Raw genomic sequence first — 12,698 nt, 5'->3', positions numbered from 1 at the left:
CTCTCCCAGTGGTATATATCCTTACCCTTCCCAGTGAGAGGAGAGTGGTGTGGGCACCGGGAGGTAAAGCACACTAACAGACTCTCTTGGCTGAGGAGTAGATGCTTTGTCTTTTCTAAGAACATAGGTGTAAGAAACTGATACCTATTGGAGGTGCAGAGGACACAGCAAAGGTCAGCTATGCTGTGGAAAAGAAAAGCCAAAAAGGAGAGTGAAGCACTACCAGAGAGGATTTCACTAAATTTAAAGTAAGCTGGTTTAGCTAGTAACCCAAAGTTCACGATCAGTACTCTTATGAGATATAAGCCATTATAATCTAACCTCAGATGTAGGGTAGGTGGCCTTCCCTGCCCCCCCATTTTTTTTGTTTTGTTTTGGGTTTTTTGTTTCTTTTTGTATTTACAGAAGATTCTTGGTGGATTTGAGGTAGATTATGTGAGATAAAAGCAGAAATCTTGTTTCTTGCTTGCTTCAGAAGGGATAACATTATGGTCCTTTTTGGAGATGGGGTGGGGTATGCAAAAGTTCATTGGGTTTTTGAGGTTTTTTGTCTCTACTACGGTGTTTCTATTTGTGACATTAACAAAAAAACAAGTTAGGTTTTCCTTTGGAAGCTGTTATTAAGGTAGGTCTGAAGATCAGAGTCCTGTTCCAGCCTTGCCCTTCCCATCTAGGGCAGCAGGCATTCTGCCACAGACTGAATATTCACATTGGTACAATACTGTTTCTGTAGTGAACAAGTCTGAGTAGGTTTGACATCCTAGATACTTGGTCTCATTTAAAATCGCCAGGTGAACATGCTCACCTTCCCTGGTGTAGGTCTAGCGCTATTGCATGCTTTCTTCCTGCAATCTGGAAATCCTTCTGGAAAAGAAGATGTGTAAGCAGTATCCCCAGCTGGGGCTCAGATTAAGTGGAAAAGGTCTTACTGGAGGTGATGTCAGAAGTATTAAACCACCTGATCAGCAGATGGTGTTCCAGTACCTGTTAGGAAAAGCTATATCTGGCCCATCTTCCCCACTTCCCTGGGGACTTGACCTGTACTCTGCTGCTTGAGAGGGGGAAAGAAAACTACTACATGTCAAGCTGTTGTCTTGTGATTCAATATTGATGTGAAAGGCTTTATTTCAAGTTCTAGGAGCAGACAAAAGAGTACTGTGGGTTGGTTATGCAGTTGCACATTAGGATTCCTGGATTTTATTTATCTTGGGCAGGACCTCTAATAATTTTGTCTGCTTTCATGTACCCAGAGAATGGAGTAAATCCCTAGTCATGTTTGACACACCATTTGGTGCGACACAGCAAAGGGGATGGGTAAGGTCTAGTTAAGGTGTTCAGAAGGGCCTATGTCCTGTATTTAGAAGTAATATAAGCCCTTAAATATTTCTCAGATTACTGTGGAGGCTTCCTCTCTGCCAAGAGATTGTGGAGAACCCCAGTCATGCACTTGGATGAGACTACGAAATCTTTGAGATAAAGCTAGCAGTTTCTGGCATCTGCAGCTGTAAAACATACTAGAAGTTGCCAGACCTTGTCTGTATTAGTTCTCCCTCTGGTGCAACTGAGCAGGTGTGACTTGTCCTCTAAAATTCCCCATTGGAGTCAGGATCTCAGTGACACTGATGTGCCATCTGCTGCTGGATTAGACAAGTCTATCAGTTTCACACGTGGAAACATTCAAAATGCTTTTATACAGCAGCATAGAGTACATGGTTTGGATGCTCTGCTCAGTGAAGCAAACTTTCCTAGCAAAAAACCAAAACAAGACACTGAATTCCCTATTAAGCAGATAAGATCAAACCTGTGGTATGGTTGAAACAAACTGAGTGCGATCTTTATTGCTGCTATAGTGTACGCCTTCCCTGGGTCCACCCTGCTCACCTAATCAAATAAACTGCTGGAAGGTTGTAGATCAGGGTCTGTGTTCAGGGCATTGCTTTAAGCATGTTGTTGTTATATCTATTCCCAGTGGAGTTTTTGCATGTTCTTAGAATTAAAGATGTGCTTAAGTGCAGGATAGGATGCTTATCTCAGGATAGGGATGAGCTGTATTAGAGTCCAGATATACCCATGCATGGGTATTTTATTCTCCTCTTTGGCAATCGCTTTCTCTCTGTATTCTCGAGAGAGATGAGGCTAATATAGCTTCCTTCTATTTACTCGCTCCTGTCTCATAGCAACACTGTCGAGGTCACTGCTGCTTTCTTGTGACAGTCTTTTACATTAAAAGCGCAAGATGCAGTCGTACAGTGCCTGGGGAATTAGAGTTAAATTTCTTAACTAAGGAAAGAAACGTACAGGTTTAAATGTCTAAAAAGATCTGAAGTGGATAGCCATATACTGACATTCAGATTGTACTTGTCACCTATATATATAAAATATACATATATATATCCAAATCTGTTGCCCATATGAATTGAGGAATTGCTGCTTTCTGTGTAATACAGAAAACTGCATGTAGAAGTTCTGATTCTGCAAATATTTGCCCGTACAGAACAATTTGCATAGTCACCGCCATAGCAAAGGGCGTTCTACAGCTTGTCTGGTATTAACCTGTTCTGTTTGTTACTTGTGCTACTCTTAAAAGCCCATTGAAATATGAGCATATTTGGCGTTCACAAAATTAAAATCTTAACACCTTTTTTCCTGCTGTATTTTTGCTCACCATCTTACTTCATTCTGTGTGGAGCTGAACTCTGATCCATGCTACTTGACAGCTTTCTATATGTACGGGGAAACCAAACCTCTCTCTATCCTTAGAGCCTTTAACTGGCTTCCCCTCTCTGAGTTTAAAAGTTGCTGCTGCTTCTAGATGCGTGCTTCTTCCAAACCAGGGCACTCCAATTTGCATATTTTTTGAGTACCTCTAAACTCTAGACAGAAATTTTTCCACTGGAAACTATTTGGGTACCAAACTATATTTGTGGGTAAGGAAGGTGCCCCAGAAATGTTTGCTTCCATGTAGAAGAGAAGCTCCTTCCATCTTGGTATCTGGGCTTCAAATTGGGCTAGTTACCACATAGTTAAATTCATTTAGAACAAAGTGGGAGAACATTGAACTCAAAACTACCATAGCTACTCTTTGACAGCCACTCTGCTGCATAGCATCTGCAGGCTAAACTGATGTTGCATGAGCTGGTTTGCTTATCTGGTGAAAGACTAATGTGTTTGGATGCTGCATGTTAGCTCATCCATGAAAACCAACAGTCCATGTGCTTTTGGACTGTGGGAAATGTGAGATAATCTGATTTTAGCTTAACTTTGCTCCATTGCAGGCCAACAGTTTCCCTGTTGTTTTATCTCTGCAGACTAAAAGCACGCCATTGATTAAGTTACAAGAGCTAAGTTGTTGCATGGTAACTTAATCATGTACTTGAGCCCTCATGTACTTCATCAGCTATGTGCATCTAAACCAGCCCTACCAGTGGCTGCACTGTGAGAAGATTCTTAACTTCCTGGTGGTCTTAACTGCCACGCCATGTTTGCACAGCATGCATGGAATAAAAAAAAAATAAAAAAATTAAAAAAAAAAGTGCTCAATACTTTGTTCTTCTGTTTGTGTTCAGTTTACGTAAGTTAGTCAAGAGAACTCTGCGTAGTTTGGAGAAGCACTGACTAGGAACGGCCCAGGAGGTGACGAGGAAACGGGGACTTGTAGCGTTGTCTGATGCTACTGTCAGTGTACACTGGGAGACTCCTGTATTGCTTTGCAGCCGTGCATCAGAAACTCCTGTCTCTCTTGAAGTGTACCTTTTATTGATCTTGACTCAGTCACAAAGGTGAAATAAAGATAGCTATTTGAAAGCCTGTGTTGTGATGGTTTATGAAAGATTAACTTAATCTTTATTTTATTTCTAGCACAGGTGCCTTCATTTAAAGAGCTCAGTATTTACAAAGGCCTTTAACTTGCCAAAATGTCTCAATTCCCTTCTAGATACAGCGGTCAAATGATAATTTCTACCAGTAAGTTTCGTGTAGAGTCTTTTCTTGAAAAAACACGGTCCGCTGTTCTCACATACTTATCTGTATAAATTGCCAGTATGCTTTCACTAACAAGTTAGCAATTACTTCTGTGGAAGATACTGGAAGAACTGAAAGTAAATCTGCAAAGCTGCAGCTGAGCTTTTCATGAACACAGTCATCTCATTTTGAGAATAGAAGGGAATTCACCAAAAATAGCATGAATAATTCTTCAGTTGAAATAACTCGGGAAAACTGCCATTGTATGCAGAATTATTTTTGCATGTTTATGATGTAAAATATTACATACAAGGGATAATTATTCCTGAAAATGTCACATAATGGAGTTTGGTATTTGGATTGCAGCAGTAACTGAAGTTTTCAGGTATCAAGACACTATTACACTGTGCATGTTGAATAAATTAATAAGAAACAATTGCTCCGCAGAGAGCTTGCATGTTAGTTACTGAGGAAGAAGAAAGAAGGTGTTCTCATTTCACAAAGGGGAGTAAGAGTTTCTTGCTCAGGGTCTGATGTCAAACCAAGTCTACACTTGATCTTAAAGAAAAGAAACAGGTGTGTTTAATTTTGTAAGTTCTCATGTACACTAATGAATCTCACGGGTAAGTGAACTGCAGTGAAGAGTGGCAATCCCAAAAGCAAAGATTTTTGGCTTTTTCTTCTTGGTGAAATTCATTGCATCAGGAGAAGCTAACCTTGGTCACAGATTCTGGGACTGTTCATGGAATTGCTCATGAGAGAAGCTCATCTAGTGATGTCAGCCTGTTAAGTGCAGTGTAGCAAGCAGTACAAAGCTGTATATACTTAGTAATCTGACACTCTGAAGGTGAACAAAATTCTGCTTTTAATTAAGACATGATTAGCACAACTGTGTAGCTTTAAATTGGATGCTACAGAAAACAGTATCTGAAGATCCAGAGGGTTTCCCTGAAAACAAGGTTAATAGCCTTTTCATGGGGTCTCTCTCTGCATACAAAAAAGACTAATGGACTGTTCTCATGTCTGACTTAAGCTGAAGACTGTGGACTGTGTACTGCTTAACTGTGTTAATTCTTTTATGTCATGGGGTGATGCAGATGTCTTGGCTTATGGCATGCACAAATTAAATCAGTGAGATTTTGCCTGTGACGTAAACTGTAAAATACATAAACGGTACAACTCTTTATGGTATGTGCAGTCGGTAGCCCCGCGGCAGAGGGAGCAGGCAGCTGGGAGCAGTTGATGTTTAAACCACTCTCATGAGGCTTGTGAGTGCTTGCCAGTCAGTATCTGCAAACAAAGCCTTATGTGCAGGTAACTAAAAGATGAAGCAAATTCTGGCAAATGTGTCTGTACAGGTAATCAGCAACAAATCCTGGTTTTTGTTTGTAGAGCAAGAAGTACAAGAGCTTAACCCCCTTGAGGTGAGACTGCTTAGGATGTTGCTTATAACATTGTTTTCCTTCTGTGTCCTTTGGGGTTTTTTTGTGCCCCTATTCACATTATTTTAATGTTTCTCTTCTGCTCTTCCCCTTCCCCCTGTTTCAGTGACTGTATTTTTTGGAAATGTTGAATATGTCAGTCTCTTGATTTTGCTGGGAGCTTTTCCTTTCTGAGGTGAACTATTGTGCTGGAATCTGCTGGGTGTTATCTTTTGAAAAGCTTGCTTTACAAACTGGGAGTGCAGCATATTCCTAGGGTAGAAGTGTGTTTGTTTTTCCATCACTTGCATGTATTTCTGTCTGCAAACAGCAAGTTTCCAGTCTTCCATGCTTCCCATGCAGTTCATGAGATGTCCTCTTTAATTGTCTGCTAATCTTCCTCTCTTGGTTGAATTTTAAGAGCTGCTGATAGATGCTTCATTTTACCATTGTCTTGTATTTTGCCACCCGATATAACCTAAAGAATTAACTTTTTCTCACCAGCTGTGGTGAGATTACAGGCTTCTTGGAGCACTTCCTTTTTAACATAGGTGTAAAACAGAGCTCTTGAACTTGGGTTTTTGTAACTGGGCTTAAGCTAATGAAATTGTTTCTTTCTTTATATGAGTCATGTTAAAGACTCATTGTTTCATGGCTCTGTGGCTCATGCAGTGAGGTTGTTATAGAGTTGTAGGAGAAAATGCAGGAAACAGTGTTTCCTTTGAGATTTGCCCTGTTAAAGGCAAAATGGTGAAAACTGAAGTCAGAGCTTCACTTAAAGACCGAGAATGGCTTTGTGCAAATTGGGCCCTCAGCTGTCTTACTCATCAGCATACTGGAAACAAGCTGGACTCTGTTAAAAAAAGCATTTGCATAATGGTCTTCCAACTTTGAGAATTAAATATAATGAGCTTTTCTTCCTCATCTCACTTCTAACCTGAGTATGTGTCTGGATCTTACAGAAGGATTTTGTGTGTGGTTTGTACCTTCATCGTTATGACAAACTTTATATCCCTGTGACTTGGGAGATCTCTTGCCTGCCTGTTGGTCACTTCCTTTTGCTTTCTGATGAAACCCTGGATAGTTGATTTGAACAATAGAAATTACAGAAAGGAGTTCCTGTTAATTTGAGACCTGTTACTAGATCTGTCATTTAGGTGACTCACTTCAGGATGTAAGAGAGGGAAAATGGATTCTGTAGTAAGCATTTTGATTTTTTTGTTGTTGTTGTTGTTAAATGTTGGCATTGATTTTCACTAGAGCAAAATGTACATTGTTATCTTAGAGCAAAAGTGGTAGTTGTGGGAACATGGAAAATCTTGAAATTTTTTTTTTTTTTCTTAAATAGACTCTTCTACTGATTACAGCGTCTTACTTAACTGTTTGCTGTAATCTTTAGAATAGACTTGTGAAACTGCAGTTGCTTGGCCTCGCAGGTATTATAGCATCTGTAGGGGATTTTTGTTCTGGTATAGAAAATACAAGTTACTTTGTGGCCCAGTAACATCTGGCTATTACCTGGCCTAAATAACACCTGAAAGAGGTAAGTGGACAGCATCTGACATCTCTGGGGAAACCAGCTACAAGCACTGAAACCTGCGTTTTAGGAGTGTTTCATGAGGCTGGACAACACTGGTCACATTGGTGGGTAAACGGTTGCATTTGGTTTAGAAGTACTGGGATGGCATGGTCAGTATTTGTAGGTGTACACTGATCGATTTTTTTTCTTGCCTATTGAAATTGATTATGTCTCCAACTTTCTTTCAGGGTTTCCACGGTCCTTATCCCTTCGGACAGTCTTAAAACACAAAAACACAAAACGGGTATCGACAAGAGGAGAATTTAACAAAGAACTGACTTTTGGGGGGAGGGAGGGGGATTCATGTGGCAGACAGACACAACATGGACCCCCACTTCTCTGCCTCCGTGTTCTGGATAAAGAAGAAAAAACAAAAGCCCAGTAACTTAAGACTAGCTGTTTCTGGAGGAAAATACAAAATCTAAGTATGCATGTGTGAATGCTGGATTTCAGGAGTGTTGTTAAATGCTATGAGAAAGAAAATATACCAACACCATGGGTTGTTTTTTTTTTTTAGAAATTATTCTGGCACATAATTAGGTAGCTTAAAAAGAAGTTTAAAAACTGAAAATGAAAAAGCCATCTTTAAAAAAAATATTTTGCCTACAGAGCGGTTGTAGTTTGAGCAAATGTTTAATTTCTGTTTGTTTCTTGTTCATATTTTTTTTTTAAATAAGGGACAGCGTGCATTTTTACGGAACTGTCGTGTTTTGCTTGCTACCGAATGGGAATTTGCTTAGCATCTTCTGGGGTTTGTGCAGTGACTTCTTTTTGTTGGACATTTTTTAATGACAGGTTGGGTCTGTACCCAGCTCTGCATTTTTAATATCATCTGCTGTTCTAGTTACCAACTTTTTAATCTTCTTTTCTTTTTTTTTTTTTCCCCTTTTGGTTTGGGTGTTGCTGTCAGTTGTCCTGCATGTCGTTGGAAACCATGCTGAAGACCAGGTCTCAGTATCAAAGTTGGAGAGAAGGACTCTGGGACTTCTAGGATATCATGGAGGGCTCATTTCCCTTCCCTTTGTACATGAAGTACACACAAATACACACCCATATTAATAAGAAATAGATTTATTAAAGTTCCAGAGCTGTCCTATGTGATTAGCATTTTAAAATACCTTTTTGTTAACTCTTGATGTACAGTAGCTGTGCCTAGAGCAACCAAGCAAGCGTATCAGTCTTGTGCCAAGAGGAAACTTTTTTTTCTGTAGCTATAATTCACTTGGTAGTAGTTGCAAAGCTTTACAAAAGTCATGTGCTTTTAATTTTGAATCTCCTCTCTCTCATAGAGTATAAGTTTGCATTCATTTCTCCTATGATAAAGTATTAGCTTAGAGGCTAATTGCATTTTTGAATGCAGAGCAAGAGTTAGCATCATCAGCTGGATTCCACTCTGTCACCTTGTATTCATTCGCCTTTATAGTCCTGGCTTGTAGCTTCATCGAGGCTCCTACTTCTAAATGGGCTCTCCAGGGCTTGGTATTAGAGGGGGGAATCGCTTGTCTAAAGATTCGGGTTGCTCTGCTGTTCCTCCAATGTATTTTCCCCCAATTATGGATTGGGAAGTCCAGTGTGAGAGGAGGGAGAACGGCCTCGAGTGCTGCGGTGGATTTCTAAGTGCTGTGTCACCACAGATCCTGCTGAAGGGGAGCCAGGTGGCGAGGTGAGGGGACACCATTTTACTCAGAAACGTGAACAAGGCTGGAACAGCCATCTGCCAAAGATACAGTAATACTCAAAGCTCCCACAACCTTCTTCCAGATCTTTCCAGTGAAGGCTCTTGTTCTTGTTGGAGCAGAGCACAGGCTTGTTGCATGGTGCGTGGCTTTACACTGATTGCTCTTGACTAGTTGTATTTTCTTGGTTGGTTTTGAATGCGGGATTCATTTTCGTTGCAGCTACCAAGGACTGTCTTATCTTAGTGCATACAGATAGATCTTCTGGAGGACAGTAGGAGTTCCTTGTATCCATCAGAGGAAGGATTGGGTGATAAATTTTGTTCGTATTTCAGAGGTTCAGCTGTTAAAGGTTACTGTTACCTGAAGTCTCCCTTCAAAAATCTGTTTGCTGGGAGAAACAAGTATGATGTAAGAAATTATCTGCATAGAAGAGGCACTGCAGGCTTTGGACTGCTTACCATTTGCACTTGCATTTTGGTGAGCACCTGGGTCTGTCTCAGCAGCTTTCTAGAGCTGGGTGACTTAAGAACCAGAGTGAACCCGTGGAAAGCGGTGCTCAGTGCAGCTGTAGTGTTTGGCTCTTGTCCTGTAACATCATTTTGCCTTGGATTGGTTATCTCCTCTTAGCATTCAGTCTAGGGAATGATTTGCATCACTGTAGTGTAGTGTAGACAAGTGGATTCTTTCTTCGCTCCCTCCTTTCCGAGCAGGTGGCTTGAGCGACAAGGTCTGAAGGCATGAACATGTACCCGACCATCACACCTCTTGAAATACTGCTGCTTCCCTTCTGAAAGTATCAAAAACACTGGAGACTGCTGTTTGTCCAAGTGACAAGGTGATTCCTTATCTTTATTAGCTCCTTTTATCAGCTATGAATGGAAGGGTGGCAGAAATTGCGATCTGAGTCCGTATGTTATAGCTGGTGCTGCAACCTTTGCCTTGTGTCAGCTGAGGCATCAGGGAGACCCTTGAACTCGGATACCCCCATGCTGGCTTTCTTCTGCTGTCAGCCACATGCGCTCCTCCCTTATATAACGGCCACCACATTTGTGTTCTTGTGCTCCTCCTAAGACTGAATTTTCCTTTCTTTGAAAAAACAAACAAACAAAAAAAACAAACACAAACAAACAAAACCCAAAAACCTTGCATGCACCCCAAGTAGTCATGTGCTTTCCGACTCAGAAGGCATACTTGTTCTGTACAGACTTGAATTCTCTCTCCTCTTGAGTCTTTTCAGTCCATGGTGTCCTTGTGACCAGGGTCACTTACTCCAGGGTGTGAAGAAAGGCAGGTCCAGATCTGAGTTGCTGCTGAAATCTGCAACCTCTTGCTGCTCACATCACCGTTCTTCCCCAGGTAGCTGAGTGTGAGCGCTCTTGTCTGCGGGAATGATCTCTCTGCAAAGGATCGCACAGTGCTCTGATGCTTTGAGGGTTGGGGTTGTAACCCTGGCTGTGATAGTGGAAGCGTGTTTAAATTAGTGGTTGCTCTACCTCTGGGTTTTTCCTCAAGTAAAAACTGTTTCACTGAGGCCAGAGGTGGTTTTATCTCCTCTGGTTCCTTGGAGCTTAGTGGTGCAGCCAGCCCTCAAATTGCTCTTGCTGTCAGGTTTCCAGCTTTTAAATAGGGGGATTTGAGATGTATTCAGCAAAGCTCTTGCCAGGTGACTTCAGGGCACTGTGATTGTATTGCTTTCTGTAGGGCTGATGCATTCAAAGTCATGGAGTCTGAACATCAGATTCATGAAACAAATGGCCTGATTTTTCAAAAGTGCTGAATGCCAAATACTTTGGTGAGCCTGAAGTGTGTGCGGTGGCTTGGATAATCCAATCCACCTGAGTTATGCATGTAGAACTCAGGCCTGTTAGAAATGGCAGGAAATCCATACTGGGTTGAGACTGGTGAACCAGTAAAGAGGCTGTTACCCCAGTGAGGCTGGTGTTCCTGACTGGGGGAGGGATGGGGCTGCTACCCAGTGGTACAGGAGGATGCAGTGACAGAGAGGCTGTAACTGGCTCCAGTCTGTCCTGAAGTCCTGAGAAGGAGGGAAAGAGAGGTCTTCCTTACCCCCCCCCATCCCTCCAAAAGAAAAAAGATAATGCAGAACATCTCTGACAGTCTCTAAAATGGATCCCTGTGTCAAGTGTGAGCCACTTAGGATGTGGAACCATATCACTAATACAACTTGAGCAATGGCAGCCCAGGCACCCTCTGTCAGCCTAGGCAAACTGAAGCACAACATCCCTAGGGCTTCTCCAAAACTGGCAATGCCACATGAGGGGGTGGGGGGAGCTGGAATCTGCTAACCATATCTCAGGAGTGTTGGATTCAGACCCCTCCGAGGTTTGGAAGATGCGGCTCCCCGACCAAGGGGCAAAGCCGTTGCAGTCAGAGAGCGCCTGGGCATTGAGAGCAGCTGGAGTCTGCAGGGTTAGGAAATGCACGCTGTCCCACGTCTGGGTTTCTGTTGTGTGTTTAATTTTTTTTCGTGTGTGAGTGCGTGGGTGGTTCTGCAGCCTGTCTATTCTCTCCAGGGGGAGTGCATGTGTAGAACAGGATGGTGTGTTGCCTCATTGAGTCTGGGAGAAGTCCTATGATAGCACATTGGGGGTAAAAATAAAGGAAGCTTTTTCCTTAATGTATAAATGAATATTTGTATGATTAAATTAACACAGAAAAAAAATGTTCTGTAGCTGTTGAGAGTTTTATTGAAGCTGCAAAAACTTCTGAATCTGTCATCTTGTAGTTAAATGTACCCAGCCTGCTTCCATCTCCAGGGTGTTTCCAGACACTAAGGAATAGTATCCTTAACCCCAGTTCTAGCCCTGTCTTCACCCCAAATCACTTTAAAAACAAACTGAAATGAATTTAGTGCATACTGAGTTTATCGAACAACCTTTCCAGTCCAGGCAGATGGGTACAAGGATGGCCGAGAGGCCCATACAAATTTTTTTGTGTGAAGGGTGATGGGGAAGGACAGGCTGTGAAGAAGGGAGCGGGCTCACCGCAGCACCTCTTTCTGGAGTATTCCCACCGGGGCTGCAATGGGTGCACGGTGCTGGTACAGACCATTACCACATGTGATTATACCTGTTCACCGATGTCGGCAGTGGATATCCGTCGTTACAAGGTCAGGACACTTCTCCACAATAATGCTGTGTCCCTGCCTGCACCAGTCCTCAGCTGGTGCGCGCGAGGGGATGGCTGGGGCTCAGCACCGTGCAGGTGCCCCGGCTGGGTGATGGAGGGGATGGAGGTAAGCACCAGCTCAGCATAGTGCTGCCGGCACCTTCCAGCTCTAATCAGGGCTGAAGCAGGAGGGGAGGTGGCACCGAGAGGTCTGGGTGCAGGTGCGAGGAGGAGTGGAAAACCAGTTTTAGTGATCTTCATCCAGGGGTCACCAGCACAAAGCAATGCTGCAGCCACAGCCGGGTCCTTACATGCTCCTTGCGTGGCTTATTTACATCCCGGCACTTTACTCAGAGCCTTGGCGCAGCATGCAGCGATGCTTCTGACTTCAAACAGCAACAGATCAGACCTGCTGTTTCATGGGTCTCTTGGCGAGGCAGGAGAGGAATTTTGAATGAAGGAACTTTCTTTGTTTTCTTTTCTTGTCTTACTATCACTAAGGGAATATCTAGTGTTCCTGTATGCCAGGATGGGGGCATGTGAAGGTCTCTGCTTTGGTGGGCACTTGCATGGTCATCTTGGGCTGATCCTATTTCCCAAGTAAGGCCTTATCACTCAGGGCACCCAGCCCAAACGTTTGCCTATATAAACTATATTGTAGAGCAGCTTAGCTGAAGCCATTCTTTTGCTTACATGTGACTTTGTTACTAATCCTTGCAAGAAGCCTGAATATGTGTGCGCTGGGTTTGCCTTTTAACATTTGAATAAATGACTGGAGCTTTCATGTGCTGTTTAAGCTTGACTGAAAGCCTTACTGGGAACAGACATCCTGCTACCTGTGCCTACGGGTATTTATTTTGTGCCTTGAAAAGAATGCACCCCTTGAGCTCTTGATGCTCATGGGTGGCTTTAAGACCGATCTGTTTGGGT

At 42.5% G+C, this 12,698-nt stretch overlaps 1 protein-coding gene across 2 annotated transcripts in view; it reads left to right on the top strand.

The window, feature by feature from the left end:
• ILRUN (inflammation and lipid regulator with UBA-like and NBR1-like domains) overlaps positions 1-9,772 on the top strand; it is a 33,287-nt gene extending 23,515 nt beyond the window's left edge. The window contains exon 5 of one of the 2 annotated variants that reach the window (XM_069770951.1): positions 7,149-9,772. In XM_069770951.1, coding sequence (XP_069627052.1) covers positions 7,149-7,184 — 36 coding nt within the window. In that variant the 3' untranslated portion in view covers positions 7,185-9,772. Of the gene's footprint in view, positions 1-3,566; positions 3,805-7,148 lie in introns of those variants that run through there. The other variant, XM_069770952.1, reaches the window with a different exon arrangement.
• The last annotated feature ends 2,926 nt before the right edge of the window (positions 9,773-12,698 follow it).

This window comes from Haliaeetus albicilla, chromosome 26, assembly GCF_947461875.1.
Source record: "Haliaeetus albicilla chromosome 26, bHalAlb1.1, whole genome shotgun sequence".
Lineage (NCBI taxonomy): Eukaryota > Metazoa > Chordata > Aves > Accipitriformes > Accipitridae > Haliaeetus > Haliaeetus albicilla.
This window is presented reverse-complemented; position numbering and strand designations above follow the sequence as displayed.